The sequence below is a fragment of the Magnolia sinica genome, chromosome 3 (assembly GCF_029962835.1).
Source record: "Magnolia sinica isolate HGM2019 chromosome 3, MsV1, whole genome shotgun sequence".
Taxonomy (NCBI): Eukaryota; Viridiplantae; Streptophyta; class Magnoliopsida; order Magnoliales; family Magnoliaceae; genus Magnolia; species Magnolia sinica.
This window is the reverse complement of record NC_080575.1, coordinates 88,170,876-88,198,018: the sequence shown is the minus strand read 5'-3', so window position 1 is coordinate 88,198,018 and position 27,143 is coordinate 88,170,876. Positions and strand designations below refer to the sequence as shown.

Sequence of the window (27,143 nt, the reverse complement as noted above, 5' to 3'; positions counted from 1 at the left end):
TTCCCTCATATTCCCAAAATAGCCTACATGGTTTCTTTGTTTGAGTTGGAGCGACCCTGACACTCCTTTGGCCACCAAATTTGGTGGGTAGGTGCCCTGCGGCCCGGTTAGGGCCCGCGTAAAATTTGGGAACAAACGGATGGACGGTTGAGGAGTTTGAGTCAACGGCTTTGATCTTTAAACGGCCCTGTAGGGTCCATTTTAGTGATTTGAGTAATTCTGGTGGTCCTCAGGCTATGAAATTTCTAGGATGGGTGCTTCATGGCCCGATGAAGGGCCACGCAAAATTTAGGGACGATCGGACCAGGGGTTTGATTGCACGGGTCCGATTTGCGATCGACGGTGACCGGCCCACGATCGGGTCCCAGAGTTGGTGGACAGGTGTAGGAAATTCCACTAGGCCTCCACGGTAAATATGGAAGAGATCCGATAGTCGGATAACCTGAATTCTTGGTTCCATGTGCAAGCGCCAGATTCGGTCCTGGCATGGTGGGGTGCATTTAGTCAGTGCCAGATCCCACTTCTAGGTGTCTGCCGGGTCCGCAGTCCGCGATGGACCACAAGCCCAGTGAGCTCTATGGTTCCCTAAATTATTAGATTTTTCTGACCTTTCGGCGTCGCGGTATAGCCCGTACGGGCTGTTGCTCAGTGTAAATGGTCATCCAGCTTGGCGGCCCGTACTTGACCTTGGCAAGGCCCGTCTGGTTTATTCAAACGGGCTAATTCTAGGTTAATTAGTTTATGGTATCCCTGCCACGAGTGTTTTAATCGTTCGGTCCCGCGGAAAATCCTACGTGGGCGCCTCAGGACACTGTACCAATTGGACGGGACGTTACACGAGCTGAGGCCAGCTCGACTTGGTTCGAGTCGATGTACACCCCTATTCCTACTATACTTCATGGTTTTTCCAATGTCGTTGTTCTCCTAACCTTTCGAAGCCCTTTTCATGTTGGGTACAACTCTTACAACTCAAAGGATCAAAAGTTATATGTCAATTACATCTTACTATTTATAATAAAAATGAAAATAAAAATGATTTTTTACCATTGATTCGATGGAATCTCTCAAATTGGCAACCAGAAATATTCCAACTATAATAGTAAGTATGAAACTTGTTTCTGGTATCCAAAAATCATCTAATAATATGTCCAAAATCCCATCCTAGTTTTTGAGATACCATTATTTTAAGGTTTTGATGGTCTAAATCATCCATCTTTACCATGAAAGTGTGTGCAACCGACTCTACATCACGTTAAATGCAGTATGTAATGATATGGCCCAATCCGAACAAGTAGGATTTTTCGGCTTGGGGTGAGCAGAGGATCCAGATTCAAGTGGATTAGGTCTTGCCTAGGTAACAACTAAGGTATTCCTTCCGATGTGGTGGCATGCATACCATTGGATTGACGATGCCTTTTATAGAAGGTTCGATTAGGTCCTTGAGTTATAAAGCTTGATAAGCAACTCTGACAGCATTTGTACGTAACGAAAGAGTGCCACATTCTATGTAAGTTGTAACATGTCATCCGCTTCCGTTTCAAACGTACCTTGCTTGGGCCTTTCTCTAACAGGAGCATGTCGCAATCAAATCAGCCTGGAATGCATGGCGACCCTGCCACCATGGTGTCTGAAGTGGCAGGAGTCTGTACGGCCCAATGTGATTTACATGTTTTTTCATTAAGTGAATTTCTGACAAAGCATTTGGCGGGAAGTTAGTGCGTTCGGAGCGTAGCTGGGGTCCACCGAAATGTTTACGAGAAATCTACCCTGTTCATCCGTTTTTCAGGATATAAACCCAAAGCTGAGCTAGATTCAATACTCGTGAGGATGGAACGTGTGAGGATTGAACGTGTGGAGTTGAAATATTCATGAGGCAGGGAAGTTTTGAATCAGACTAACATTTATGTTTTCTGTGTTAGAATATATGGTGAATTAAATAGATTATATAAAAAATAAAAAATAAAAAATTGACAACCAAAAAAGAAAATAAAATTTGAGAAAGAAGACTTATTAAACTGAGTCGAGGCGTGATGTGAGTCACTCGGCTTAAAATCGAATTTGCTCCCCTTGGACAGCGTCTCAAGTGCAATAGGTTTCCAGAACAATCGACCTCCAGAATATAAGTGAAAGTACCCTAATTTGTCAATTAGCGTGAGCATTGAGTCAGCAAGACAAAAGAGTCCCATAGGAAGATCATTTAAGCATCTGCCTCAAAAGGATGTGTGTCTGAACTCGCCAAGGTAAACCTTAACCTCACATCCCATGTCCCAAAACACTAGGTATATAAAAACCCTTAAAATTGAATAGAACATTCTAAGGTTTTAGGTAAGAAAACTAATTTGCAAAATTAGAAAATCTTTAAGTTTTCTACCTTTGTCAATTTATCGATACATGGCTCGATGAAATCGAACCCTATTATCGATGGCCTCGAAGCTCACTCGATATTATCGAATTGAGGACTTTGGATGTCCAGCAACCACAAACAACTCTGGACTGAATTATCGATAAATCGATGGACTGTTCGATATCATCGAATTTTGAATCTCGAGTTGACTCGATAAAATTGACATTTGGTCAGTGTCCAAAATACTACTAAGGCAAATCATGTAATTCTCGATATATCGAAAGGCTCCTTGATATCCTCGAAATTCAAATCTCGATGATATCGGTAGACCTTCGATGATATCAGATTGAGACACAAATCTATCCAACAAGTTTTCAAGTTAATCTTTCTTAGATCGAGGATCACTCGATAAAATCGATATTCAAATATCGATCATATTGAGACTAGGTCGATGTCATCGAAATAGGATATAAACTGTCAAACAAGCTTATAAGAAAATTCCTTGGAATTATCGATGAATCAACACTGTCATCGATATCATCGACATTCAAATTCTGATGATATCGAGTGATGCTCGATCATATCTTATCCTTGTTAAGCTTCAAAGGCAGTGCTCTCACATTTTCAAATGTCGAGGAATCGAACCCAGTGTTGATGAAATCGATGAGTGTTCGATTTCCTCGACCAGATGGTAAAAAGTTTCAAAAACGTTTGACAGGTTGAGTTCGTACCATCGAGCGGACAGTCGATGCTATCGAGAGTATATGCTCGATGATATCGACCCTGCTCGATGATATCAAACTCTATCAAAAATATGACCATTTTATATCCGTTGAAACCTTTTGCCTATTTAATGAGAGCTTGCCTTTGGTTGTTGGTAGAGAAAACAGAGAGTGCTTTTGAGTGTTTAAACCCATATCATATACCCTAAGCCTTTTCTCTCATGGAAGTTCATCCTTCAATCCACCCTCACCATTGACATGCAATAGAGTGGATTGGGGAATGAACTTCCACATTCAAGGATCCTACAGCTACCATCTTAATGGCAAATCATTAAGCTGGGATGCGTTGAATGCATAGATGATTGGAATCGCTCTGTATCCTTTATAAGAAAACATTTAATAGAGTAGGATTTCATCATAACCTTGACCCAACCCGTTGCCTTACATTGGTACATCATCTGAGTTGCAGTTCAAGGGAGCTGAAGATTCTTCGTCATCAAAGGAGGAGATCTTCATCAACGTGCTTAATAGGGCTCATCTACTTATCTGTAAGTCATTAGAATCCAGAGAACCCTTGTGATCATTCCTTTTGTAGGATTGGTTCTAAGGTGCTTCTCACCGCTTTCAAGTCCTCATAGGAGACCTCCGACGAGAGTGTACGTGGTGGGTGCTTTGTGTTGACCCTTGCTCTGTGAAGAGCATAAACTTAGGTCCTTGTGTAGGTCCTTGACCTGTGTGGTCTAAAACCTGGGTGTTGTGTGTTAACCCTTGCTCATGGGAGCATAAACTGGTAAATTCCGTGTGTGGATCCTTGGCCTATGTAGCCTAAAAGTTAGGTGTTGTGTGTTGACCCTTGCTTCTATGTGGGGGCATAAACTTGTGTCATGTAGACACGTTATAGTCAACCTAGAGTAGGTTGTACTGGTTTGAGGTGAACCTAATTTGAAACCTCCGATTTGAGGTGAACCTGATGTGAAACCTCCGTTAGTGAGATCCAGTATACTCAAGGGTTGAGTGCGTCCGCTGGGAGTGGACTAGACAAGTAGTCGAACCACTATAAAAACAACTGTGTTTGAGATTTCCATTTACTTCTACTGCATGTGTGATTTCTCTGAATGTTCTCATATCCCCTGCATACATGATTATTTGGAACTGAGTAGAATCACATCTCACACACAGTCACATCTATCATGAACTATGTTGTGCATCTTGTTTATCTTTTGAATAGTTTTGTGATTGGATCCTCTATTTGTCTTGGTAGAGTCATTTTGAAGAAATCCTGATACTTGCATATTTACTCAGGATTAGGTTGACAGGTTTAAAATTCATCATAAAAACTTAAAAAGTCCTATTCACCCCCCTCTAGGACATCTTGGCATATTCTCACTTCAATTAAAGCGGTCATTACTGCAATTTCAATTGGTATCAAAGAAGGTCTCTCTTAAGGGCTTCACTGCCTAGAGAGTGATCTTGACTGAAGTTGGAATCATGTCCAAAAGTGTATTAGAGGGTGAGAAATATCTGAACAATTGCCTAGTGATCCATACTGCTGTGAAAGTGGGCAATAGTTCAAAATGGTATCTTGAAAGTGGGTGCTCCAGACACATGACTGGTGACCACACTCACTTTTGTGAGTACTCGGACTTTGATGGTGGATCAGTCAGATTTGGGGATGGTAGCTCCGCCAGAATTATCGAATAAGGAATGATAGTTGTACCAGGTCTTCTAAAAATCAAAAATGTTCTCTGTGTAGAAGGTCTAAAACATAATCTCCTTAGTATCTCCCAAATCTGTGAAAAAGAACATTTGGTCACCTTTTTAAAGGATGTATTTAGAATCTTAGATCATACAGAAAAATCTATCATAAAAGGTTTACACACAAGTGATAATTGCTATGTTATCAAAAGTACGAATGAGAGTATATTATCCACAAAATGTAATATGACTGTAAAGAGTGAATCCAAATTGTGGCACTAAAGGTTGGGACATGTTCACTACCGAAATTTAGCCAAGTTAAGTTCAAAAAATTTAGTTAAAGGACTTCCCAAGATTAGAAAAGAAGAAAAAGTTGTATGTGGTGATTGTCTAAAAGGTAAACAGATAAAAGTCGGTAATAAAAAGACAACCCCCATAACAACAACAAAACCTTTGGATCTATTACATATGGACCTAGTCAGTCCCACTAAAGTAGAAAGTCATGGCAAGAAAAGATACTTCCTGGTAGTAGTAGATGATTACACCAAATTTACTTGGGTCATATTTCTTCGGAAAAAATCTGATGCGTTTGATGAATTTATAATTTTGGCAAAGTAACTTCAAAATGAAAGAGGATATTGTATAAATCGCATCAGGAGTGATCATGGTGGCAAATTTGAAAATGAGCGATTTGAAAGGTACTGTGATGAGAAAGGAATCTGTCATGAATTCTCAGTGCCAAAAACCCCACAGCAAAATGGAGTTATTGATAGGAAAAATCGAGTATTGTAGGAAATGGGGTTAGTTATGTTAAATGGAAAAGATATGGCGAAAAGTTTCTGGGCTAAAGCTGTCAACACCGCCTGCTACATCATAAATATAGTATATCTTAAAGCAGGTTTGAACAAAACTCCATACGAACTATGGTATCGAAAGCAACCCAGTATGAAATACTTTCGTGTATTTGGAAGTAAATGTTATATCTTGAGAGACAGAGATCTCCTAGGGAAATTTGAGTCTAAAAGTGACGATGGTATCTTTCTAGGGTATGCCTCGAATAGTCGTGCTTATAAAGTGTACAATCTAAGGACCCTCACTATTCAAGAATCAGTCAATGTGGTGATCGATGACCAGTCCCATGAAGAAGACAGCCCCTTGAATGAATTAGAAGAAAATGTAGATTCATGCATTCTAGATAAATCAGATAATAAATCTCCATCATCTAATGAATCACAACCGTCATCCAACATACCCATCATTAAGGATCACCCTCGAGAGCAAATCATTGGAGATCCTAATTATGGTATAAGAACTCGACGGCAGATAGAAAATATCTATAGTCATTTCTGCTTTACCTCAAAGATTCAACCCAAGAATATTGTGGAAGCTCTTCAAGATGAACATTGGCTAAATGTTATGCAAGAAGAACTTCAACAATTCCAAAGAAATGAGGTATGGCAATTGGTTTCCAAACCACTCAATACAAATGTCATTGGAACCAAATGGGTCTTCAAGAACAAATCCGATGAATCTGGTGATGTGATCAAAAATAAAGCAAGGCTATTAGCTCAAGGGTATTCACAGATAGAAGGCATTGATCTTGATGAAACATTTGCTCCTGTAGCTCGTCTAAAGTCTATCTGCGTTGAAATTTAAACTATTTCAAATGGATGTAAAAAGTGCATTTCTTAATGGGGATGTTGATGAAGAAGTTTATGTAGAACAACCTAAGGGATTTTTAGATCCTAAGTATCTTCATCATGTCTATCGCCCGAACAAAGCATTTTATGGTCTCAAACAAGAACCACGTGCTTAGTATGAACGATTGACGAAATTCCTTTTGGATCATAAATTCTGCAGGGGAAGTGTAGATAGAACACTTTTCACTCAAAAGACAAAGGATTCATTGCTCATTGCACAGATCTATGTGGATGATGTAGTCTTTGGTTCAACATGTGAAGATACTGCATACAAATTTGCCGATCTCATGAAATCAGAATTTGAAATGAGTATGGTTGGCGAATTGAACTTCTTTTTAGGCTTATAAGTGAAGCAATTAAATGATGGAATCTTCATATGTCAGACCAAATATGCAAATGACTTGGTGAAAAGATTTGGGCTCAAATCTGGTCGTACTTATCATACTCCTATGAGCACCACACTCAAACTCTCCAAAGATGTTAATGGTAAAAGTATGGATCAACATCTCTATCGAAGTATGATAGGAAGCCTACTATATCTCACAGCCAGTCGTCCAGATATATCTTTCAGTGTGGGAGTGTGTGCTCGGTATTAGGCAGATCCTAAGGAATCCCACCTAACGGCTGTTAAGAGAATCATCAAATACAATTTAGGGTGTTGTCTAGAAGATGTTCTAGGGTGTTTTGTCACGTAATTGACAAAGGGGGAGATTGAAAGTACCCTAGTTTATCAATTAGCGTGAGCGTTGAGTCAGCAAGACAAATGAGCCCCATAGGAAGATCGTTCAAGCGTCTGCCTCAACAGGATGTGTGCTCGAACTCGCCACTGGTAAACCTTAGCATCATATCCCATGTTCCAAAACACCAGGTATATAAAAACCCATAAAATTGAATAGAACATCCTAGGGTTTTAGGTGAGAAAACTAATTTGCAAAATTGAAAAATCTTTAAGTTTTCTACCTTTGTTGATTTATCGATACATGGCTCGATGAAATCGAACCCTGTTATCGATGTCCTCGAAGCTCACTCGACATTATCGAATTAAGGACTTCAGATGTCTAGCAACCACAAAGAACTCTGGACTGAATTATCGATGAATCGATGGATTGTTCGATATCATCGAATTTTGAATCTTGAGTCCATCGAGTCGACTCGATAAAATCGACATCTGGTCAGTGTTTCCAAAATACTACTAAGGCAAATCATGTAATTCTCGATATATTGAAGGGCTCCTCGATATCCTCGAAATTCAAATCTCGATGATATCGATAGACCTTCGATGATATCGAATTGAGACACAAATCTATCCAGCAAGGTTTCAGGTTAATCTTTCTCGGATTGAGGATCACTCGATAAAATCGATATTCAAATATTGATCATATCGAGACTAGGTCGATGTCATCGAAATAGGATATAAACTATCCAGCAAGCTTATAGAAAAATTTCTTGGAATTATCGATAAATCGACACTATTATCGACATTCAAATTCTGATGATATCGAGTGATGCTTGATCATATCTTTTACCTATTAAGTTTCAAAGGCAGTGCTCTCACATTTTCAAATGTCAAGGAATCGAACCCAGTGTCGATGAAATCGGAGTTCGAAATCCGATGACATCGATGAGTGTTCGATTTCCTCGACCAGTTGGCAAAAAGTTTCAAAAGTGTTTAACAGGTTGAGTTCGTACCATCGAGCGGACAGTCGATGCTATCGAGAGTATACACTCGATGATATCGACCCTGCTCAATGATATCAGTGTTAAAAATATGACCGTTTTATATCCGTTGAAAAATTTTTCCTATTTAATGAGAGCTTGCCTTTGATTGTTGGTAGAGAAAACAAAGAGTGCTTTTAAGTGTTTAAACCCAAATCATATACCTTAAGCCTTTTCTATCATGGGAGTTCATCCTCCAATCCACCCTCACCATTGACATTCAATAGAGTGGATTGGGGAATGAACTTCCGCATTCAAGGATCCTACAACTACCATCTTAATGGCAAATCATTAAGTTAAGATGCCTTGAATGCATAGATAATTGGAATCGCTCTGTCTCCTTTATAGGAAAATATTTAATAGAGTAGGATTCCATCATAACCTTGACCCAACCTGTTGTCTTACATTGGTATATCATCTGAGTTGCGGTTCAAGGGAGCTGAAGATTCTTCGTTATTAAAGGAGGAGATCTTCATCAACGTGCTTAATGGGGCTCATCTACTTATCTGTAAGTTATTAGAATTCAGAGAACCCTTGTGATCATTCCTTTTGTAGGATTAGGTTTAAGGTGCTTCTCACTGCTTTTAAGTCCTCATAGGAAGCCTCTGACGGGAGTATACGTGGTGGGTGCTTTGTGTTGACCCTTACTCTGTGAAGAGCATAAACTTAGGTCCTTGACCTTTGTAGTCTAAAACCTGGGTGCTGTGTGTTGACCCTTGCTCATGGGAGCATAAACTGGTACATTCCGTGTGTGGATCCTTGGCCTGTGTGGCCTAAAAGTCAGGTGCTGTGTGTTGACCCTTGCTCCTGTGTGGGACATAAACTTATGTCGTGTAGATACGTTAGAGTCAGCTTAGAGTAGGTTGTACTGGTTTGAGGTGAACCTGATTTGAAACCTCCGGTTTGAGGTGAACCTGATGTGAAACCTCCGTTAGTGAGATCCGATACACTCAAGGGTTGAGTGCATCCGCCGGAAGTGGAGTAGACAAGTAGTTGAACCACTATAAAAACAACTATGCATGAGATTACCATTTACTTCTACTGCATGTGTGATTTCTCTGAATGTTCTCATATCCCTTACATACATGATTATTTGGAACTGAGTAGAATCACATCTCACACATAGTCACATCGATCATGAACTATGTTGTGCATCTTGTTTATCTTTTGAATAGTTTTGTGATTGAATCCTCTATTTGGCTTGGAAGCCATTAAAGTCATTTTGAAGAAATCCTGATACTTGCATATTTACTCAGGAGTAGGTTGACAGGTTTAAAATTCATCATAAAAACTTAAAAAGTCTGATTCACCTCCCTCTAGGACATCTTGGCATACTCCCACTTCAACTAAAGCAGTCATTACCGCAATTTCAACAAGGACTATGACCCAGTTCCAACAGTGCACTCACTGAACCACTTGCAGTTTAACTCGAAAGTGTTGAGTTAACTTAACGATGAACTCAACAAAATTTCTTAAACCAAAACCAGAATAAAAAAGAGAGTTTTTAGAAGAGGAGAATAAAATGATTTTCGTACTTTGAAAACTAGAACAGAAGTCCTTATATAGACTCCGAATTGGTGCATAAGCACCCTTTAGAAAGGGTTAGGTCCGTTAGGTTTAAACCCAACAGGTGCGGCCAACCGGAATAGACACATCTCTCTGGTTTAAAACGAAAAGGTACAAGTGTGAGTACACTCTCGCAAATAAAGTCCCGCAAGTACCCATACACACACACCCATGCGAGTGTACTCGCATCGCACCCGCACCGGCGCCTATGCCCAGCCCAGCCCGTCCTGTTACGTCACAGACAAGGACACAGACTCGGCACGGCTCGACTCGGCTCAGCTCAGCGGCGCGTGTGTGGTTAATAGTATAGCCCCCCACATGACTAAATTCATATGCCTCCTAAATGAGATTCAAGACCTAAGAGAAAAAGCCTATCTTATATACAAGAAGATTTTCTTTGAAAAATTCGATGTGAGACAAAACCCACAACCTAAAAGCACTAAAATTTTAAATGTGGAGGGAAACCGAAAAAATTGAAAATCAAATTTTAATATTTATTTTAAAACAAAATGCAACAATCCCCCACATGTTTCAAAATAAAAAATCTTTCGAGTTAAAGTGGAATAGTTGTGCAATAATGCTAGTGTCATCATAGATTTGAACCGACATTAGAGTGAGCAAGACAGGTTTACAGGAATCAGGTGACACCATAGTCTTGAACCTGAATCCTTTTAATATAAATCGCAAGTACATGCCACTCACACAACTCTTCCTTTGCAAGTGATTCTATGGTTCGGTGCGTTTCAGCCATACACCATTACTTGAATTTCATGAGTACTTTAGAAAATTCACCTAGATTCTCATAGGAAGCAGCTTCCACCTCCACACCCATATAGGTGAATTTCATCAAGTGTATGCATCAACTGTATACACCACCAAATATATGGTTATGGATCCATTAAAAGTTTTACTGCTCGCACTGTACACCATATAAGGGGCCTATATAACTTAGTGCAATCGTATACCTCGTGTCTTGTTATGTACCCATTGAACCTAACTCATGGGATCTCCACTTATATAGGTTGGATTGCCGACATTGTCGGCTCATATATTAGGCTCAGCCTCATTCCCTTCGATATATCACTAACTAATCTTTTAGATACTCCTTTGGTTAGAGGATCTGCTAAATTCTTTTCTGACCTCACATAGTCAATAAATATGACTCCGTCATGCAACATGTGTTTCACTATGTTGTGTCTGAGTCTAATATGTCTGCTCTTTCCATTATATATTTTACTCTTTGTTTTTGTTATACCTGCTTAATAATCAGAATGAATAGACACGGTCGATATAGGCTTTGGCCACAATAGTATATCAGCTAAGATATTTTTAAGTCATTCAACTTTTGATCCAGTCTTTTCTAAGGTAATAAACTCAGATTCCATAATTGATCGAGCGATATATGTCTGCTTGATAGGCTTCCAAGAGATTGCTCCTCCACTCAAAGTGAAAACATATCCGCTAGTGGATTTTGTCTCATCTGAATCACTAATCCAGTTAGCATCACTGTATCCTTTTAATACAGTGGGATAACCATTATAATGTAAACCATAGGCCATATTGTCTTTTAGGTATTTCAAAATCCTATACAAAGCATTCCAATGCTCTTTTCTAGGGTTATGTATGTATCTACTTAACTTTCCTACTGTAAAAGCTATATCTGGTCTAGTGTAGTTTGTTAGATACATGAGGCTACCAATTATTCTGAAATACTTTAATTGAGACATACTACTTCTTGTACTCTTCATGAGAGTCACACTGTAATTATAAGGAGTAGTAACAGGTAAACAGTTAAAATAATTAAACTTTCTCAGTAACTTTTCAACGTAATGAAATTGTGATAATACAATAATATCATCTTCCCTGATTATTTCAATACCTAAAATTACACCAGCTACTCTTAAGTCTTTCATGTCAAATTTAGACGACAAGAATTTCTTAGTTACAATAACTAATTTAATATTAGTTTAAAAAATAAGCATGTTATCAACATAAAAGCATATAATAACATAATTATTTTTAGAAATTTTACTATATATACATCTATTTACATCATTTATAAGATAACCATTTAATTTTAAAACACCATCAAATTTTTCATGCCATTGTTTAAGAGCCCGTTTTAAACCATATAATGATTTAATTAATATACATACTTTATTTTCTTTACCTGATATCTTATAACCCTCAAGTTGTTGCATATATATTTCTTCTTCTAAATTTCCATTTAGGAAAGTTATCTTAACGTCCATCTGGTGTACCACCAATTTATATATGAAGGTTATCGCTATTAAGACCCTAATAATTGTAATCCTAGTCATAAGAGAATATGCATCAAAATAATCTATTTCTTCATTTTGCTTAAAGCCTTTCGCTACCAACTTAGCCTTAAACTTATCAATAGTTTCATCTAATTTTAGTTTTTTTCTAAACACCCATTTACAGCCTATTGGTTTGTTTTCAAATGGTAGGTTTACAAATTCCTAAGTGTTATTAGATATAATAGATTCCAACTCATCATTTATTACTTCCTTCTAAAAGGTTACATCTTGAGAGTTAATTACTTCCGTATAAGTTGTAGGATCATCTTCAATTAAGAAGATGAAAAAACCATCTCCTATGTTAGTTTCTCTTCTAACCCTAGTATTTTTTCTTAGTTGTATATCTCTTCTACTACTTTCTTGTAAGCACTTTACATCCTCTATAATTGTATTAGGATCTAGAATATTATCTTTAATCTTTAAAAGTAGAAACTTGTAGGCTGCGCTGTTTTGTGAGTAACTTATAAATACACAGTCGGTCATTTTAGGGCCTAACTTTCTTTTCTTAATTTCAGATAATCCTACTTTAAAAAGATACCCCCACACTTTAATGTATTTATAACTAGGAATATGATTTTTCCAAAGTTCATAAGATATTTATTCAGAAGATTTAGAAGGAATTCTATTTAGGATATAACAAACAGATAAAATTGCTTCTCCCCACATATTTGAAGGTAAGCCTGAATATTTAATATATTATTCATCATCTCTTTAATAGTTCTATTTTTACGTTCTATTATTTCATTCTATTTTAGTGTATAAGGAGCTGTAGTTTCATGAATTATTCCACTCTTTTCACATAATTCTCTAAATTGAGAAGATTCATATTCACTTCCTTTATCTGTTCTAAGGCTTTTAATTTTTATATTTAAGTAATTTTCAACTTCAATTTTATACTTAGAAAAAGCATCTAAAGCTTCATCTTTGTTCCTTAATAGATAGACTTTAGTGAACCTATAGTAGTCATCTACAAAAGTTATATAATATCTTTTTCACCTATAAACATGTGATTTCTAAAATCACCTAAGCCACTATATATCAACTCTAATTGAACAGAGGATCATTCTATTCGTTTAAAGGGTTTTCTAATGAATTTTGATTCTGCGCATGTTTCACATTTATCGAATTCTTCATTAAATATACTAGGTAATAAACCTACTCTTTTCATTTTCTTCAAATATATTACATTCATATGACCTAATCTACTATGCCATAGATAAAAGGGTTCAACAATATAAACAGAACCAGATGTCTTCTTATTATTATCATTGGATACATTTACAATGAATAGACCATCACTACAGTATCCCTTACCAACAACAGTTTCATTCTTAGTCATTACAAGTTTATCTGAATCAAATACTAACTTGACTCCAGCCTTATTAAGGAGCGAACCAGAGACCAAGTTTCTTCTAATGTCAGGCATATGTAGGATATCATTTAATAGCAGAGTCTTTCTAAAAGTAAGTTTTAGAAGTACTTTCCCTTTTCCTACAACTAGAGATGTTCTAGCATTACCCATGAACACCTGTTCATCATCTCCTGATACTTGGTAGGAGGTGAACATACTACAATCTTTACACACGTACCTAGTTGCACCAGTGTCTAGTACCCACTCTAAGTTGTTTATATAGAAGACTTTTAACACCACAGCTACTACCACATCAGATTCATTGCATGTTTCTTTAAGATTAACATGCAGCTTATCTTTGTTTTTCTTAAGCCTGCAAGTTTTAATGTAATGCCCAGGCTTTTAACAGTTATAGCAATTTCCTTTTTTCTTTAATTAATTGTTTGCATTCTTCTTTTTAGGCCTGTATTCATTTGGATAATGTCCAGGCTTGCCACAGTTATGACATTTGCCATTTTTCTTATTATTTTTCTGACTTGATTTCACAAGATTCGCCTTTGAATCTATCTGATTTCCATTTTCTTTTTGGTCCCTGATTTTATTGGTCCCCTCTATTCATATGTGTCCGATAATAGTTTCTAAAGAAACACCGTTCTTTTTATGTTTCATTCTATTCTTCTATTCTTTCCAAGAGGGCGGTAGCTTTTCTACCAGCGCTCCTAATAGAAACGCTTCATCCAACTTAATTCCTTCAGTCGACAGTTCACAAACTAGATTTTAAAAATCATGAATCTGATTAGTGACAGGTTTATCATCTGTCATTTCATAATGAAGAAAATTAGTGATTACATGTTTCTTAGTGCCTACATCTTCTAAAATGTACTTCTTTTCCAAAGCAGTCTATATGTCTTTAGCAGACTCGTAAGAATCATACACGTCATATAGTTCATTGTACAAAGAGTTTAGAATATAATTTTTATAATTATTTCATCTGCTACTTCAATTTGATTTGCAGGATCTATAGTAAATGATTCAGACAGAATGTATGAAACTTAAGGGTAGTCAGTGCGAATATCAGTTTCTGTTTCCACCATTTAAAGCATTGTCCAGTGAATGATTCGATTTTAGCTAACTCAGCAGAAGCATTTACTGTTACGGTAGCCATAGTCTATGTAATTCAACAATTTCGATTTCAAGATTGTTTGAATATATATTAAATTAAATAGACTATATAAAAACAATCGAGAACCAAACAAGAAGATAAAATTTGAAAATGAAGGCTTATTGAATTGAGTCGAGGTGTGACGTGAGTCACTCGGCTTGAAATCGAATTTGCTTCCCTTGGATAGCATCCCAAGTGCAATAGGTTTCTAGAGCAATCAACCTCTAGGATACAACAACTATGACCAAGTCCCAGCAGTGCACTCACTATACGCGGGCTGAACCACTTGCAGTTTAACCCAAAAGTGCTGAATTAACTCGACGATAAACTCAGCAAAATTTCTTAAACCGGAACCAGAATAACAAAGAGAGTTTTTAGAAAAGGAGAATAAAATAATTTTCGTACTTTAGAAACTAGAACAAGAGTCCTTATATAGACTCCGAAGTGGTGCATAAGCACCCTTTAAAAAGGTTTAAGTCCGTTGGGGTTTAAACACAACAAGTGCGACCAACCGGAACGGACACATCTCTCCAGTTTAAAATGAAAAGGTGCAAGTGCGAGTACACTCCCGCAAATAAAGTCCCGCGAGTACCCATACACATACACCCATGCGAGTACACTCACACCGCACCCGCACCCGCGCCCATGCCTAGCCCAGCCCGTCCTGTCCCGTCCCATCGCGTCGCACACGCGCACACGCACACAGACTCGGACTTGGACTCAGCTCAATGCATGCGCACGCGTTTGTGGTCAATGGCATAGATTAAAGCTATTAGCATAGAACCAACCCCCCCCCCCCCCAAACAGGACTATTCAGGGCTCAAGCCTTAAGGTAAAAAGTGTATTTTATATACAAGAAGATTTTCTTTGGAAAATTTAATATGAGACAAAACCCACAACCTAAAAGCACCAAAATTTCAAATGTGGAGGGAAACCGAAAAATTTAAAAATCAAATTTTAATGTTTATTTTGAAACAAAATACAACATTCAATTCCTCCAAGTAGGAATAAAGTTATGAATGGTATATATGGCATGTAAACATCACCATCAACCCTAAGGAGGTTTCAATGGTAGGAATTTCCATACCCACCTTTTCCTTTAGTACAACCCACTTGAGTCTTGGATCCAGCTCACTTTTGGTCTCATGCCCTAAAATGATCACATAAAATGGATGAAAGGGGTGGATTTCTTACAAATATCACAGTAAGCCCCACCTAAGATTACAGCAGCAAGGAATCCACACCGTCCACCCAATTGCCAACTCATTTTATGTTGTGAACCCAAAATTGAAGATCAAGGACCCGCAATGATGTTTATCTGTGATCCAACATATTTATAAGGTCACGCAGACCTGAATGAAGGGAAAAACAAATATCAACAGATACATGAATGAAGGGAGAAACAAATAGCCTTGTCTAAAACTTTTGTTGTCCCAAGACTCTTTCTTGTGGTGTGGTCCACTTGAGCTTTAGATATGCTTTAATTTCGAGCTCATGGCCTAAAATGAGCAAGCAAAAAATGAGAGGGGAAAATGGTGGACAGCAGTGATAAATCACATGTATCATAGTAGGCCCCACAAAGTCCTACCACCAAGGGGTGATAGGGTTATCATGCAATTCCGTCCGATTAAATTCCAACACATTTTCAACACCACCGAGTTGTGGTGTTGGGTTCACCATGCAATCCTAAAGTCCCACGGATCAGGAGTAGAGGTGGGCATTGAGTCGAGTCGGACCGGATTGGGTCCAACTCGACTTGATCCAAATTTTTCAAATGACTAACCCGAACTAGATCCGATCCAGGACTGAGTCGAGGTTAGCTAACTTGATCTGATCCGATGCCCTGCTAGTCTGACATGAACCGAGTCTGACTCGGTCAGGGAAACCAAGTTGGATCAGGTTGGGTGCGATTCGGATATGTGATGGTTCAGATCATAATAAAATAATCCTGTGGGCTTCTAGTGGGCAGTGGCACACGATTAAATCTTTAACTCACGACAGACAAAAAAGAAACTCAGAATGGAGTGGTGGCAGAAAACTAAATGACCCTTTTAACCCCTGATAAGGCGAACAGTCACAGTACAAGGGTACAGTAGTCATTTAAAGGAGAAATACGGAAGGTTAAGAGATGTAAAAGAGTCAAGGGAGATAAAGCCAGATTTCAAGAGAAAATTACGAAGGAAGTGATAAGGTGAGCAACGTGTGAAGAAAAGTTATCTTTGGATGACTCTAAATAAGGAGAGAGAGAGAAAGAGAGAGAGAGGAGAAGCAGGTGTTTTTGTTGCAAGGTCAATGTCATAAGTTTTTGGATTTGTACAATTTCTTATTTCAGTTAATAACATGAACCGATAGTTAATAAGGAGAGATAGAGAGAGAGAGAGAGAGAGAGAGGAGAAGCAGGCATTTCTGAGTGATGTCAGTTTATCTTGGAAGTCGGACTGGAATCCTCTGCCACAACCAATTTCTAGCCCAGCATGTTGTGTTTGTTACATCCAATCCGTCCATCAGGTGAGATCTTGGACACTTGGCCATGGAACAAAAAATCAGCCAGATATTCTTATAGGTACCCGACCGGATCAAATCAGATCAGTACAGATCAAATCCAATCGGATCGGTCCGGATTGACCACTGATCCAAACTCGATCCCATGTACGGTCAGATCTAAGTGGGCCTACTCGATCTGACCCAATCCTGGCCTTCAGTTCAAATCGGATCGGGTCGAATCCGTTGGATCTAGTCGAATTCTGCCCAATTCTAATCAGAACCTAGCTAAAAACTGATAGTCCGGTAAGGGGCCGGCTTTGTCGAGCCCAACATGATGTATGTGCTTTATCCACGCTATTCATCCATCTTGAAAAATAATTTTAGATGATGAACCTAAAAAAAAAAAAAATTAGATTGAATGCTTAAGTGGACCATACCATAGGAAACAAGAAACAATGAGGATTGAGTCACAACCGCTCTCTTGAAGGCCACACAAGTTTTAAATCAAACTGATATTTATGTTTTCTCTTTATGTAAGACTATGTGACCTTATGAACATGTTGGATGGCAAATAAACATCATAGTAAGCCCTAGGAAGGTTTTAACAGTGTTGGTCATTGTCACCATTGCTTCCTATGGTGCAGGCCACTCAGGCCTTCAATCTACCCCCTTTCTGGGTTCATGTCCTAAAATTATTTTTCAAAATTGATAGACAGCTTGGATAAAACACATGTAACATGGTGACCCCAAGAGTCCTTGAAACGACCGTCAATCCAATTCTCAAGTCGACCACACTAAATTATATGTAGTATCATTTGATAGGTCACACTGTCTTCTGGCTCAGATGATTATTTCCACATCAATAGGCTACAAAAATCTCTCTCCGATAACCGTCCTAAAATTCTATAAATAGGAGAAAGATCAAAGAGCTTCAAGTCATCTCCAACCCAACACATATCAAATCAAATTTATAGTACTGCAACATTACTTATCTTTTTTATCTTATCTTAGCATAGTTTATCCTATACTAGGAAAACATATTTACGCTACCATGCTAGACTGATTTTTAGCATAAGAATAGCATAATCTTATCTGTCTATGCTGTTATGCTAAATTTGATAGTGTAATTCCCTTCATCTATGTCTAAGTCACTAGTAGGGCTGTACACGAGTCAAGCTAGCTCGGAAAGCTCGCTCGACTCAGCTCGATTCAGCTCGGATTGACTCGGCTTCAAAGGCCGACTCAAGGCGCGTGTCAAGCTTGTTTACTAAAGCTTGAGTTGAGTTCAAGCCAAGTTCGACCATGGTGTATTTCAACTCGACTTGAACTCGAACTCGACTCAACTCGAAGCTCGAGCTCGACTCAGCTCGAGTAATATATTTTAATAATATATTTTATATATATATATATATATATATATATATATATATATATATATATATATAAGTTTTTTTTAAAAAAAGAAGTTAAAACTTAAAAGTTTTTACTAAAAAACTCTACCCGACCCTACCCATCCCCATTCTATCTTTTTCTTTCCCTTACCCTACTGAGGTAAACTCGACTCGACTCGAACCACTAGCTTGACTTGAACTCGACTCGAAAGCTTTGGCAAACAAGCCAAGCTTCAATGTTGAGCTCAAGGGTGAGCTCGAGTTCGAGCTCAAACTCGAGTATACCATGGACGAGTCAAGCCGAGCTTGGCTCACCTCGACTCAACTCGCCTCGATGTACAGCCCTAGTCACTAGATTAAGGAAGACTATATTTAGGGCCTCTTCATCTACGCTTCAGACATTGGATCATGAAGGGATATTACTGTAAGTTATTATTTTCATTTCAATTTGATATAATTGAGTTCCTTATACAAAATTGCACAAATCAGGTTATCTTTGCTATCATGGTGACTAAAAAAAAAAATCCTTTCAACCGAAAGTTAAAAAAAAAACTCATTAGAAGGATGAACCCTCCTCTTTACGAATCCTCTGATTTCATTTATTGGTGGCTGAATAGACGATCGAACTGCCTCACTTCTCGGTCGTAGATGACCACTCGCGGTTTCTCTGCCTATCTCGACACTTGGGGTCATTGGCATTTATTTTGAATCAAGCTATAAAAAGCTCTGGCATGCTCAACACCATACACTCATGGGTTTTGCCCAAAAGCTAGCTAGATGAGCATTCCCAGGCTAACGTGCATTCACACATCCATGCATTTAAATAAGATTGCATCGTGTATTGTTTTATATGTTTTCTTGTTTAAAACTATGCTTAACTAATGCGTTGGTCTGTAATTTTGAGAAAAATTCACACTGAGCTGACCATTCATGCTTTGAATATACAACCGTATATATCATGTAGGAATAACATTAGATAATGGAGTGTACAAAGCAAACCCTGATCCCGACCCCACTACCGAGGGAGATGAGCTTTTCGAGGAGAAGCCCCATCGAGATGTGACTGAGATCTATGAGCTCAACCATTAGTTTATTAGTATATTTCCCTTCAGTAGTTGTTATGACATTTGATATTTTGGATTTGTACCAAGTCTCGAGCTAAGTAGACTAGTATTTTTGGGTGTTTTGATACTTGATGATATATCATGACTAGCTTTATCTCTCGTATTTTTTATGGCCACTGACTCGTATTAAACGTACAATTCATTTCCCCATGTTAATGCTCAGGTTTTCGTAAACAGAATGCTATACCTGGGCTACGAAAATCGGGTGTTACATTGATAACCACCCATTTCTGCACGTGGCCGTCGTAAGCATTGTCGAGCTCAACCTTCTGAAGCTTAGCATCCCGAGGTTGAAGGTCAATCACGCGATGTCCTTGTACTAGTAGTTTGCAAGTTGAACCACGACTGCCAATCAATGAGGTGGAAGTCGAAACTCGACAACCACTAAGGAATCAAGGCCGCCCCACGACATAAAGGGGGCAAATTGATGGAATCTCAGAGTCTATAACCAGGAGACCACACCGAGTTCTATTCAACCAATGCAACCGCAAGGTTGATTTGAGTCACCAACATCGTAAACCAAATCTAACGGCTGAACGCCAAAGACCATATGGCTGGATAACTCGCCAACAATTATATCAGCTATCATGAACGATGCCACATGCTCGACAATTTGGTAATTAATATAGAGTCAGAGCACAAGTCCTGAGGGATCGGCCTAGTGACTGTCTTAGAATGGTCAAACCGATCAACGCATGGAAAAACAAATGGACTAGAGTGGTCCACCCAAAGTTTCTCATGCAATCCTTTAGAATAACTCACTCTAAAAAAATGTTGTTAGCAACAACAACAAGCAACTTCCAGCCTTCAAAGCTCATGTGATGATAATAATAATAATAATGATAATAATAACTCGAAAGAGATTGTGACCTGCTATGAGTACAACATCATCCAAACCTACGGTGAAACAACATCTAACAAAAGTCACGACCAAGCTTCAAACGTAAGGACAAGTTTAGAAGACTTATGACAGAAATTAAGGACGATCCCGCATCCGAAGATTTCTCAAGCAATGAAGAGCTCTTGGAATACAAAGTTCTCTTAATCAAAGAACTAATGGCAAGTGATATGCTCTTGGCTGATAACACAGACAATGAATGGAGGTTGACAAGGCTCAAACCTATTGATTCAACAATAAATAAGAAGCAAAACGATGAAAAATTTGCTACTTCTAAGTCAAAGAAGACCATCATAACCTTTGGCACCTTATCACCAATTACGGTTGATTGCAATATGGTGTTCACGCTTCCCTTATTCTTCCAAGCCAAACCTAACCAGCCTAATAGCATATAGGAAAATGTGGAAGAATATGGAGCTAGAGTAGGTAGGTAGAATGATACACCACTGAAAACTATTAAGAACAAACATGTTCCTCTCATTGTAGTGGAGCCGGATAAAGATTTGGAAAGAGTGGTTTTAACGAAGCTCACTCATAAAATGACTCAGCATTTGAAGAAATGGGCTGGACGAGATAGAGCCTTGCTTGTGTAACTTAAGATCCTCTGAGAACACTAGAGCCTTGTTCGTATCTAATTCCTCTATAAATTGCACCATCTTCTAGGGGGGAAAGAGCACACTAAAATTACATCATTTTTTGAGTTAGTGCAAAAGAGCAATGGCTAAGGGAGCACCGAAGGTATTTGCTAACTGGGTGAGCCGTTTTAGTCTAAGAGTAGAGCTAGCTCTCAAGCTCAAAGGCATTGAGTACGAGTACACTGAAGAAGATCTCTCCAACAAGAGCCCATTGCTTCTACAATACAACCCTGTGCACAAGAAGGTTCCGGTGCTCTTGCACAGCGGAAAACCGATCGCTGAGTCAGTTGTGATCCTTGAATACATTGATGTAATATGGAAGGAGAATCCAATATCTCTGGAAACCCTTACGAGAGAGCGACGGCACGGTTTTGGGCCAAGTTCATCGATGAGAAGGTAAGCAGGATTCAACACCAATACCGGTAGTTTGTTGCTGGTGAATGTTGGCAGCGTCAGATCATTTCTAGACACTCATAAGGTTCTCCAACAACCAAGCTTCCCTGCTAGTGTCCTGAGTATTTCTGATTTTTGTTTTCAGAGAAATGATCACTTACAATGTTGTATGTGAACTTTCTTGTGCAAGACTAATTTATTTCCAACTTATGTGGTAATTTGTGAAATGTTGAACACACCTTAAAAATCACTTGAAGAATCGGATCAATACAATCATTATGTGGACAGTACCAGTGAAATAAATCAGACCATTGGCTATGTGTTGATTTGGACGGTGGGTTTTTAAACCCACCTCACACATACTCACGCACTCACACCACAATAGGATTTCACCACTATGGGTATTGGAACTCATAACCTCGTGTTGAAACTTTTGTAAGTCTACCACAGAGGCATGAGTAAGGACCCAAGAATCCATGATCTAAAAATAAGTTATATATATATATATATATATATAATGTATAATATATATATATATATATATATATATATATATATATATATATATATAATGTATAGTATATAATTGGTGAGTCTTAACCCCATGGCCGCATATTTGCCGCCTCAATATTCAAACACTCAACCTAATGCTATATGATACCATATCAACTAATTACTTGCTCTAAAAGCTCGAGCCAAATCTTTATGTTGGAGACAAACTGTTGCATGGCTTGGGTGTTCTATAGTAGTAAGTAGACGTGAAAGTTCACATACAATGTCCAATGTTAATAACTTTTTATATCTAGGTTTTGTTTGAATTAGATTATGGATTTGATAAATTGGCCAGCTTGTCACTGATTTTGCATTGAATTTAGATTTGGCAAATTTCAAATTCCGTTGTCCAGGAACTAAGCTACAAATGCTGCCTGGATTTCGAAGCCTTTCTGGTATGTCACGATATTCATTGTAATGGAATAACTTTTCTTCTTACTTTTAAGATTCTCCGTGTATTTTCAAAGTCTTAGTTATTTGGGGAATTTAGATTTGCCCCAAATCCATGATTCTAAGGGTTGTGGATTTGGGATTTGTGAAATCCACATATTTGACAAACACTTAAAAAAGAAAAAGAAAGAGACAAAAAAAAAAAAAGAAGAAGAAGAAGAAGAAGAAGATTAAATCTATGGATTTCACAGATCCCTGCCTCAAATCCTACCTCAAACAACCCCTTGGAAGTTAGGAAAACAAACAGAGGATAATGATTCAATGTTTGAATGCACCTTATTATGCAACAACTTAGAATAATGGTACGTTAACAGAGTTCTTGATTGAAATATTCCATCTCATCCAGCCCAATCTTCGGTTAACACCTTACCCAAATCACATAATGGATCAATTTTATCATGCACTTATAAGCCATTTCTTCTATAGAGTGATTTGGTTACGTATAAGCTATCAAACTTCGTCCAAAGTTCTGTGGTGGACTTTTGATCAAGGACATTATAAAGAACATCATCCATCAAACATAATTGGACTGAGGTTTTCACCATCTTATCCAATTCTTCCAACTTTTCGTCGTTCATATAAGTGAGACGTTTCGCTACACCAAGGAGTGCATGTTGCAGCACTTGTTGAACTAAAAGGCATCTCATCTTCACTTTTCATAATTTAAAGTTGTTTTTTCTGATAAACTTCTTTGTTTAATACTTCACATTTAATCTTTTAATTATATTTCCAATCCAAACTCAAATCTCAACGTATAACTCTAATACCACTTGTTGAAGGACTGCGGAAGCAAATCTCGAATTTAGATCACACGATAATAACCGAATGCAAATAAAGCAGGCATAAGTACACGTGATTTTTATACGTAGAAAAATTCTTGCAGAAAAAAAAAAAAAAAAATCAAAACACAAGGTAACGAGCAATCACTATGAAAACAAAAAAGTACAAGAGACTGATGCACTTACAATTCTGAAAACCTTCATTTTCTCCTCTTCAAAATTTAAAAATAACTTAGCCCCAATTAAAATATCCTAATCCCGCATTACACCCATATATATAGTATTACACTTGAAATAAGAAACAAAATTCACGCAATTACATAAAACTACCCGCGACGTCGATATAAGCGTTGATAGATTGAACTTCCATGTTCAATCAATCAAACATGCTCAAATTAAACTATCAAAAGAGTAAAGTGTACAAAAAAGAAGCTTCTCAACCGAGTCAAGAGTTCGGTCAATCAAACTCTCCCCTGTAGAAAGATTGAAGATATTCTAACAACATGTCGTAGCCTTTGCATCTACGAAATTGACTGGGGGCCACTCACTGTTTCAAACAAAACAACTACATCCTTCCCTCGTCCCCACGGCTGCTGCTATATTCAATATTGGTCATTCTAATCAAACGCAGAGTTCCAATGGCTCACTATTCAATTATTTTCCTTGCCTCAGATTAAATTAATTTCAACACCAAAAGAGGCCAACCTCCAATGATTTACAACCATTCATTCCGTGTCACGGCCAACCAGCAGCTTTTTTTCACATGAAATGTAACGGCTTTTTTTCTTCTTTTTTTTTTGTTTCGATTATCAGTTTGGCTTAAGATGGTTCGATCCGTGCGATATTGGCACTGCCGTCCATCCTACAGGGCCCATCAAGTGAATGGTCCTGATCACATAGGAGCCCAAATGGAACTCAGAGCCCGACACAAATTAGGTGGCCCGCAAGGACAGCAGCCACTCAGTTTGGCTTTGGATTGGTAGTCGTGCACGCATTTGGACTGTTTGTTGGAGATTGCAAAACCTACACGTCCATTCCACGACTGATACTGATGCAAGTTTACCACCGTTTAGCAAACAGTGACAACCCTCCATAAATATGGCACACGTGTACGTCAATCCAGACTCTCCAAATTATAGTCCGACTGTGGATGGAGCACAGCCCAAAATATTACTCTGATAAAATAATCCCAACCGTACAAGTGGACGGACCATATTCAGCACCAAAAGTGTGAAAGCAGATAATGGGGCTGTATCAATTTGATATTTTAAGAATGTTTCATCTATGAGTCGACGGTTTGGATGGTCTGGATCGATGCGGATGTGTGCCAAGTGTACGGTGGTGGACAACTACCATTTGAATACCAGTGCCCGCCCAACACCTAGTCATCCCCAGTAACAATGAGAAAGACGAGTGCATATCCGGTGCACGTAAATGCTGACGCCCTATAAGTGCTAAAAATGGAATTTTTTTTTAATTTTTTTTTTTAAGGATCAATCTCGACCGACCAATTGGAACACACATGGTGGATAAGCCAAAGATCAAACTTTCAAGTAATGGTGTGTTTTTAACCATTTATATTCAAGATCTTTCTTGGAGCCGTTAATCAATGTCTTTCCTAACCGTTCAGAAAAAAAGCTAATGGATCAGATACTTGTAAACCTCCAATATTGCAATTTTCAACGATCAATTAATGAACGGTCTGGATCAATTTCCATAAGCAACAGACATAAGATCTGCAATCATCCTAAAAGTCAGGCACGTGGAAATTGAAAGAGAGGGTTATCAGTTGACCGTTAGGGATGTGAACGTTAGGTACCGCCAAAACAAAAACCCGTAGGTAATTTCAAAAAAAGGAAAAGAAAAGAAAAAATGCTCTCCAAATTACCAAAAAAACAACCTTCCCAAGAGAAAATTTCTCTTCATTTCAATGGATCTTCATGTTTTGACTTTCAAATTCTTAGTGCAGAGATGGATTTTGCATCTCCTTCATCTTCTCCCCCAACTCCTCCATCTCCACTGCCCATTAGTGTGGGCCCAGACCATCAGAAGTACTTCTTCTCATCGTCGCCGTCCCCGTCTCCGCCCTTCTCACCACAAACCACGCATACATCGCCGGAAAGCACCGCTCTTTTATCTAGAGAGTTGATTAGACGGCCGAGAGATCCATCGTCGTTTTCTCTTGAGAAGTTCTCTGATGAATCTGGGCCGCAGAGCTCCTGCCTAGAAGCTTGGTGAGTTGGGGGATTGATTTGGGATCATGGGGTTTTTCTAATGAGGTTTATTTAATGTTTGGCTAAGGTAAATGGCTCTCCTATTGGATCGATCATTGTATAGGTGGGCCCACCTTCGATGATCGAGATCATTGATTGGACGGTCGATGGCGCTTGTCTCTAAACTTCCCACATCAGATGATCCTCAAATTTTTTGTCTTGGTAATTTGAAAATGGACTTATAAAAGATGGATGATTTGATTGAGGTTTTTGGAGATGACCCACCATGGTGGGACCCATTAGATAAACTGGATATACAATGGGGGATTACCAAACATTCTTCCTAATTGGAAGTCCCTAATAACCGATCTCCACCTTTGGGCTTTGTCCAGGACCAAACATTCGATCCGGATGAAGGTGGGGGCATATCAGTTTAGTGTAAACTATATATAGAATTGAAATGGACCGAGCTATGCATGAGTATGGATTGAGAAACCATATCTGTAGAAGATGGCTAGAATCTTCCTCACCTTACACCTTTAGAGAAGCACCGCGGATGAAAAGCTTAAGCTTAAGTCCCACGTGAAACTCATCTCCATAAGGCTCAGACAATTTTGGTGATCCTAGTCCAACTAGAACACTGTGTATGACACAGTTGTAATACACCACCCACCCTTTACATGATTTTAGATGAACCCCAACTAAGTGGGGTCCACTGGTATTCCCAGTCACACTATCCAACCCTTATGGCAATCCAAACCGTTGATCAATAAGGCCCACCTTATAGAATTCTTACATTTAGAAGTCTTAATCAACGGACCAGGGCGCTTAAAATCTGTAAATTGCCCATTTCATTAATGCTGATAAGTGGATGTTTGTGTGCAGTTTGGAATGGTTGTTCCTAAGATGTTGCTGTTGGTGGTCTCTACTAAATCATTCTACTCCAGGAGAAGGGAAGAAAAGCAATTCCCACTGCCTACCGGACCCAAGCAGGGATGGTTGTATGATCTGAATCGTCCATGTTTTGGGTGCTACAGAAGTTGGGACGGAGTAAGAAGTTGGCGTTGGATAGATCATTCTGACCACTGATAAATGCAGCTGGATGTAGAACCATTGAAAAGAATTACTCACATTCAGCTCGATAAATCAACGCTCAGGATCATTTTTCAGCTCGATTAAAAGACTTCACAGGATGAAGGTTTCCTGTTGCCTGACCAACCTTTGGAGTTTCTTCTTTTTTTTTTCTTTGTTTTAGATATCAATTGAAATTGGGAAATTTGGATTAAAAGCACCATAGGAACAGAGGAGGGAAGAATTACATGATAGATGGTCGGCATCTTTGCACCGTACACGTGGGTTTTGAATTCAAAGAGGTGGGGCCCATGGTTTGGAAATGTAGGCCATTGGTCCTGTTGGGACCCAGTTTGATGGAGCATGACCCACTTTGGAAGATATCAAGTTTTATGCATTCTTGTTCTCAGTGTAAGGGGAGCGATCTAGTGGTACCCTTTAAGTTTACGGTGATGCCAGGCAAATGTGGGGCCGAGTGATGTGTCCGCGGAATCCAACCCGTCCATAACATGCATCAACTCAGAAAAACCGTACATCCAAAAAAATATCAACCCAATCCAAAACTTCGATGGGCCA

The 27,143-nt window shown here is 38.5% G+C and overlaps 1 protein-coding gene and 1 pseudogene across 1 annotated transcript; both read left to right on the top strand.

Annotated features, from left to right (window-relative positions):
* The first annotated feature begins 21,191 nt into the window (after positions 1–21,191).
* On the top strand, positions 21,192–21,572 carry LOC131238618 (glutathione S-transferase U7-like; annotated as a pseudogene).
* Positions 21,573–25,039: 3,467 nt separating this feature from the next.
* Positions 25,040–27,143, top strand: LOC131238617 (uncharacterized). The gene is made up of 2 exons (XM_058236261.1): positions 25,040–25,517; positions 26,382–27,143. Exons 1-2 carry the CDS (start codon positions 25,156–25,158, stop codon positions 26,506–26,508), a joined length of 489 nt encoding a protein of 162 aa, XP_058092244.1. The 5' UTR covers positions 25,040–25,155; the 3' UTR covers positions 26,509–27,143.